The following is a 7,461-nucleotide window of genomic DNA, read 5'->3' as shown; positions in this document are numbered from 1 at the left end:
TACGAGGCTTTTCGCACACGTTAATGTGCGCTGTTCTAAACATACCAACGTGGTTGTGCAAGAACGGCATAATTGATCAAACCTCTCTACACGAATCATATGTAATCATGTCGTTCATATAAAAAAATAGTCCCACTTAAATATTCAGTGCAATCAAGGCTCCCTTATATGTTCGTATAACTTCCACACTCGTTAAATTATGCTGCGCCATGAGCAAGAATGCGTTCCTTGGTCGCGAGTCAGCCGGCCGGCGCCCTGTGCACACCAAAACGGCTCCAGGTGATAATTACGTGTGCATCTAGATCTGCGCTGGTTTTAAGCATACTTTTCTGGTGTATAGGCGAATGAGCGTAACAGCTTCCCCGCTACGAAACCTTTGCCGCATGCACTGACTGGCAGCGTCAATTGAGACCCACACTAAGCTTGAAATCGCGGCCGATTGCGGTATTTAATCTGCGAGAAGCCTATCGAGGCTTATTTGATATTTCTTCTGTGCTACTACACGGATCCCACTGCAACGTAAGCTGGTCAGTACATGCTGGTTCTGCGGTGCGCGGGCACAACGCAGCCGCGCCGTCCTGCAGGTAGCTATGGCAGCTGCGGTCGACGTGGGCGGGCGGGCGGGCGGACGGAAGCTGTTTTGCCTACCGTGCGACTGACATCAGCGCCACCGCATCTTCGTCACGTCGCGGCGTGAAGGAGGTGTATAGAAATCATGGCCACCGTTCGGCAGTTGAGACCGAAAGCGAAACAGCATGGCAAAAGTATTTCAATTATTATTTATTTGCTGGGCGTAGGGCAATTCCACGTAGTGAACAATGTATGGTAATGTCTTACGGATCATTCCAAAGGAGAAACCACGCAAATTTTAATGTATTAACTGCTCCTTTAAATCTTAGGCCGAAATATACCCTGCTACTTTCACGTCGACAGTTAATTGATTCCAAAATTTCGCAAAGGTAAACTCAAGCTTTCACCCCATAATTTATAAAGGTTAAAATGACAGCTCGATACATGGCGCGTGGTTTGGACGGGACGGGAGAAGACGCTTAAAGGGATAGAGAAACCAAATATGATGTAGTGTGCTTTTGCTTTAGAATGGTGTGTAAGATATTAGTAAAGATTAATCACGACTTGATATTTTCCTGCTCTCTGTAAATAATTTATATTTGTATTTGTTTCCTGTGCAGGTTGGGTTGCGGTTTCAGCAATCGAACGGTGGCTGTGGCGCCACGAGTCTAAGACAACGGTAAGGCATACAAAAATTCACAATGATTAATCTACGTCACGGAATCCGCTAAACTCAACTAGAGCTGAGCTGCATGTGCGCACTCTATAGTTTTTTTTTTCTTGTCGCTCCACGTAAACGCCACCTCTGCTCGAATCGAGGCTACACAACCTCGCCTTCCACTCCCAGCTCTTATCGTGTTTTCCCTCACCGGCTTGTATTCGGATGCAACTCAAGGATGAAGCGGCTTTTTTCAAGCCAGTGGCGTCAGCTGATTCTCGTGAACCTGCTGGTGTCATAATACAGGGAGGGGACTATCCCCGACCATGAAGGGAGGCGAGGAGGCGCCGGTGCTGCGAGTTCCCCTCCCTTCCATGCTTCTACCCTCACCTCCTGCCGCCTTCTCTTACCCGCGCGGACCGGGGCCACGCATCGGCTGTCGCGGAAGGTGCCCCATAAATAGTCATCACGTTCCTAGGTGGCACTCGCGGTAATACACGATGTGCTACTTCCGCCCCTATGGGCGATGGTGGCGCTGGTGAACACTATCAAGGTTCGGTTACACTACAAGTAAATACCCCCGAAAGCAGAGGATTGGACAGCCGTGGCCGTATCTCGATGGGTGCACCGGACGGGAAATTCAGAGGTCGTGGGTTCGGATCCCACCAGCGGCATGTGATTGTTTCTTCTTCTGCTTTCTAATCAATTATATTTAAGCCATAAAATAAGAACACTTAATTTCCAAGTAATCAACACCACAAAAAAATCCCTTTGTTTGGTTTCAGTGCCTGCTCGCTTCCGACATGCATGTCATAACGAGCCCTTGTCTGCTCTGTCGCTGTAAAAGTGCAGTATGGTATAGTCAGATACAACTCCGTCAAAGGACCCCCTTCCAGCCAATGACGTCGGTCGATTCTCATGACCCTGCTAGTGTCACAAAGCAAGCAGCGGCGTGACAGTGCAGGGAGGGGACTGTCTCCATTTCATCTTCCTCTACTTGCATTATCACGCTAGCAGGCTTATGAGAATCGGCCGACGCCATTGGCTGGAATGGGGTCCTTTGACGGAGAAAAGCCGCTTCGTTCTCGAGTTGTATCCGACTGCAGCTGCTTTTTCACTGGCTGTCGTTTCGTCTTACGAGGTAGGCTAGCGTAAGCGTTGGAGCGAATTAAAACGACAAATTAGCCATTACACTGCTGTTTTCGTGCGCCTCACGTGAGGTCTTACTTATTTATGACATCGCAACCTCCGTTCGGTAACAGCAATCGAAGCAAGGAACAGCAGAGGGGAAGAAATTCAATTTTAAATTATTTACACAGCGCAGGCGAATTCTACGCGTTGATCAATGTTTACTATGCGTCACGCATCATTGCATAGAAAAACACCGTACGAAAAATTCGGTGCCTCTGTTCCTTTAACGGAAGTAGTTCCCCAAAGAAAGGAAGGATAATACGAGGTTGTCTTAAAAAAAGAAAAAAAAAACTTTGTTCCAGGATAACAGAGATGAAAATGGTTTATTGCGTTACGTCTTCTTTTCCAAATTAAGACGTCACTCCAAAATTTCTTGCAGTAATTAATGTGTGACTGACAGAAGGAGAAGCACAGGGATCACAGTGCATCGTAAATTATTGCTATTTCGTAATAAGCGTTTGACTAGCATGAGCCGATTACATTTCGTTAGTTGCAGAGAAGATAGTGTCAGCATGGGAGGGCTTGCTACAAAAAGGGTATTTAGGTTGTAGGGTGTTACCGTGTACCTGCGGGGAGTGAAAAATGGCGTGCTTATTTTTTTATGCATTCGATGTTAGACTATTGTCCAAAAATGAAGAAAACGGAGCAAAAATACGTCGCTGCCGGGTTTCAGCCCTAACTGCGGCTGCCACATTTGGAAGGAAACGAAATGTATAAACGCTCGTATACTAAGCTTTCAGACCATATTAAAGAGTTCCAAGCTGAGAAAGTTATTACTTTCACATACGGCAGCCTTGGCACGTAAAATTTAATTTGTCTTAATAACATAGGTATGATGCGGAATAGAAAGTCTAGAGACCACGCGAGCAGCGGTCTCTAGGCTTGCATATGCCGGCGATACCCGGTCTGCGCACATGCCAGAATGCTTGATGGCAGCGCCATGCGCGCACGCGTCGCCTCCCTCCTGCTCGGCAGGACGCTTGGAGGGGCGCGCAGGTGCTCGACGGAAGAGGCGCGAGGTGCCGCTACAGCCAACCCCTAGGGCACAGTAGCAGTCGCGCTTTCCCCGAGTGCGAGCGCGTCCAGCGACGCAGCATGCGCGCCCACCGCCAGCTGTCGAACGACTGTCGAAGCGCCACCCCGCACCTACTCCGTCGAGCGCTGGCGCGCCTCGTCGAGGCACGCGAAGCAGCGTGCCTGCAGGTAAGAAGCCACGCGCGTGCTTTCAGAAAGCGCTAACATGCATTTGGTCCATGTAGACTGCCACTGTCGTAGAAACGGTGCATGTAGATCTTTAGAGAGGGGGGCCCCGAACCTTCTCGTGGCTTTTTTTGTTTCCCCCAAAGGGCTTGCTTCGAGCTGAATCGTCTTTTGCAGCTTCGAAGCACCTTGGCTGATTATCTTCCTTGAGCTATGCGTCGTCGATACAGAGAAGGCTTAGAATGGGCTTCATTGTATGTGCTGGGTGAGTCAGGAACCTCGACGTATGATTGCTTGTTGCTGGGAATGATCGTAGATCAAAGGGAGATGGCATTACAGCCCGACGCCTCGATCGAAGACGTATCACAGGCAGGCACGTAGCCAGAAATTTTTTTTCGGGATGGGCCCGAGGCATTTGTAAGGGCGAAGCCTGGGGGGGGGGGGGGGGGGTGAAGCAGGGCCCGTGCCTAACAAGAACACTGTTTGGGGGTGGGGGGTGGAGGGGGCTCGGGCCCCCCTTGGATACGTTCCTGGTCAGGGGAACTGCCTGCTGGCTGAAGTTGCATGTCAGTGTCACTAGGCCATTGAAAAGCTTAACCTCTAATGTTACATACGGCTTTCGTCGCGATCGAAAGAATAAATCATTCTGAAGACAGGCGTGATATCCGAGTTCGCTGAGAACCTTCAGAATTTTGCACTGGAAGAATTTGGACTCTCGAAAGGTCAGGCGAGGAAATGAACGGCTGAAGGATGGCAGAAATGCCGTGTATGCTTGGAACGCTTCTTCCACCATGCATGCTAAGTTATACAGGAAATTCATTGACATATTCGCTCTCTGATAACAACCTGTAAGGACCTCTGAAATCCACACCTACGCTGAGCTTGCCGTTGGCTTCGCTAGTACTCATCATCGGTACGCAGCATCCTGTATCTGCGTTGACTCACTGTATAAAATCAGGCTGTTTTAGTAATGCTTTATGATGGCCTAGCTGGTACGTGTTCATTTTTTCAAAGGCTGTGCGCTAATTAGACGTTCACAGGAAGAAAAAAAAAAGGGGGGGGGGGGGGTAGAGACGACAGGATAGAAGCGCTTATATCCTTTCGTCTCTACCCCCTTTTTTCCTGTGAAAGTCTATTTAGCGCACAGCCTTGGAAAAAATGAACAGGCTGTTTCATACCAGAAAGTCCGTCTTTCACAGCAACACTCAGTGATAACCGTCTGGGACAAGGTTGTTGAGTGAAAAGTTGTCTTTTGTACAGTCTTCGTCATTGATTCTTGCTTTGATGCTGAATAGTTGGGTGAATGACACTGCTTACGTCATTGTATTTTTTGCATACACCCCCTCATTGTAATGGCTGTTTCGCTGTGAGTAAATAAATTAATGAGGTGAGCTTGGAGTACGTGGTGGAAACGTCGAAAACGACTTCACTGGTCAACAGCGCGTTGAGCAGCTGTTCAGTCTCTGGTGGGCCGGATGTGTCCATTTGATGAAACCTCATGACAAGGTCCAAGCTAATCTTTGTGGACTTGGGCAAGAACCACGCAGCATGGAGATCGCGGTGGCTCCAGGTGCGATGGCTGTCAAATCTGCGCCATTGTCGGCGTTGAAAACCGCACGTTTGGCGTTCGCAGTCGCGGTGGTTTTCCATGATACATTTTCTGAAGGTCGTAACAATTTGCCAAGGCCGGCTTGTTTGGCTGCCTCAACCCGGAGAGTGGGATGTGGTTTTGTGGAAGCCGCTGGTCTCTCTTGTTGCGTGGCTTACAAGCTGGCCGACGCAAAATGTCCTCTTCCTTCAAAATGTGAAAGCGTGTCTGGCAGTTGGGCAGGTCGTTTTGATATAGGCAGGGGTGTCTGCACCGGTGAAGGTCACCCCTGCGGCCCTTTCGCACGGAGGCTGCTTGAGCTGTTTGCTTCTCCCGTTCCCTGCCTCTGGAACAACCGAGCGCATTCTGCGCACGGCGAGGCTGCGCATCACATCCGAGGCGTCTCCTTTATCACTGCGCAGCTCTTTGCTTCTTCTTTTTTTTTTTTCTCGCCTGTTGGCATAATCGGCTGTCCATGCAGGGTGAAACAGTCCGCTGTACGGGATAGTGCCTTCTTTATCCGGCGCGCTGCGCATTTCTTTGTGTTGTTGTCTGGCCGTTTCGGAGTTCCGTGCGACGGCCACTGCGCACTCTGCCGTAAGCTGGGATTCGGGTTGCATTTCCTCGCTCAGCGTCCGGGGAAGAGAACCGCCGCCAGCCATTCGCGTTAGGGCTCCTCTTTCAAGGCGCCATATTGGCCTCTTGCCTCCAGTCTGAGGAGGAGTGACGAATGCGGCGCTTGTAGGTAATATTGGTTATGCGAACCCAGTGTTTTTCAAACACTTTCGTAATGATTTCTTTTAGCTTCGGCTCATTGCTAAGCTTAAGGGCATTTTCGGCTTGGCGTTCAACAGTGTAAAAGAGCCATGCTGAAATGTGTTAAGTTACCTTGATGTGGAAAACAGAAATTGAGTTTTCCACATTGAAGAACCGTGGCATTCAGTCGCCTGGTTGCGGAATGCCATTTTTTATTGTAATTTTAGGGTGGAATGCGAGCGTTACCGCTGGAGCTGCTCTCATTAGGTAGCTTACGGATGTTGGAGCCGTTGTCGTTTTGAAGGTGACAAATTCTGTCGCTGTTGCTGAGCGATCACAGTGTTGCTAGCGGATGTGAGCGTGGAACGGAGCCGCCCAAATTTAGCATCGCTACGACCCAGTTCGGCAGAAAAGACACGCTTCAGGCAGCATGCCCCAAGTGCTCACAATCTAGAAATGGCGCACCTTCCACGGGACGATTGGTCGCTTTATCGTGCCTGTGGTGGGTGCAAGGAATGCTGCCGCGGCTTGGAAAAAGTGATGACCCTATCGTTGTGCAGGCCGCGCCATGCACATGCGAAACATGCCAGCAGAGCCTGTCGTTAGAGGCGATCTCGAAACGTGAGCCCTGAGTATACGGAGGGACCAATGCGCTTTCTTCTCCGCGCAGGTGCGTGGGATAACGCAGCAGCTGAGGCGCCTGCAGGTGAATCGCCCGGCGGACGAGAGCGCCATGTACAAGTGCCGCGATTGCCAGTTGCAGTTCCCGCTCGCCAGCAAGCTGATGGCGCACAACGTATACAGGCACAGCGACGTGATAATCGAGCAAAGGGCCAAATTACCGTGCCCAATTTGCAAAGTGCGCTGCAGAACGAAGAGGACAATGTCTGCTCACCTGGGAACACACCTCGGCGAGCGCCTCTGCGAAAAGTGCGGCGCGGAGTTCGCCAGCGCCGGAGCTGCTGCCGCTCACGAGCTCTTCCACCCGACCGCAGGGAACTTTGCGTGCAGCCAGTGCCAGAGGCAGTTCGCCCGGCAGAGTGGCCTCGTCGAGCACAGCCGCGTGGAGCACGGTCTAGTGCTTCCGCATGGATCGTCCCCTTGCCTACCCGGCGAGTAGGCCATGGACGAGGTCACACCACGGACCCCACACACATTTCATCGATTAACTTCGAGGCTCAGAGTAATCGGTACGTGCTGCAATAAACACTAGAGCCTTCCTGGAGTCCAAAATCACTCTCCAATTGTATGCTGCCACGCCGTGGAAGCTCGCTGCAAACGAGCGAATGTCGTGCTTTTTGCTTTTTAAGAGAAGTCAAGAGCCAGTTGAAATGAAGAAAAATGTATGTCGTTTTAAGACAATCATAAGGAGGAGTTAGTGCGACACGAAATTCACACCTGTTCGCAAAACAGACTGAGGATCGTTAATTAATGAACTAATCAGTTAATTTGGAGCTTCGGCTGTAGGTATACATAGTAAAGTGAATTCGCCTCGCGG

General features: G+C 50.3%; 1 protein-coding gene across 2 annotated transcripts in view; it reads left to right on the top strand.

Moving 5' to 3' along the window:
- Positions 1 to 7,176, top strand: part of LOC144095060 (uncharacterized) — a 35,338-nt gene extending 28,162 nt beyond the window's left edge. Inside the window, exons 4-5 of one of the 2 annotated variants that reach the window (XM_077628871.1) lie at positions 1,191 to 1,249; positions 6,634 to 7,176. In XM_077628871.1, the coding sequence (XP_077484997.1) occupies positions 1,191 to 1,249; positions 6,634 to 6,646 (72 nt within the window). In that variant the 3' untranslated portion in view covers positions 6,647 to 7,176. Of the gene's footprint in view, positions 1 to 1,190; positions 1,250 to 3,480; positions 3,623 to 6,633 lie in introns of those variants that run through there. The other variant, XM_077628869.1, reaches the window with a different exon arrangement.
- Positions 7,177 to 7,461: the final 285 nt, after the last annotated feature.

Source organism: Amblyomma americanum, chromosome 1 (genome assembly GCF_052857255.1).
Source record: "Amblyomma americanum isolate KBUSLIRL-KWMA chromosome 1, ASM5285725v1, whole genome shotgun sequence".
NCBI classification, from domain to species: Eukaryota; Metazoa; Arthropoda; class Arachnida; order Ixodida; family Ixodidae; genus Amblyomma; species Amblyomma americanum.
This window is presented reverse-complemented; position numbering and strand designations above follow the sequence as displayed.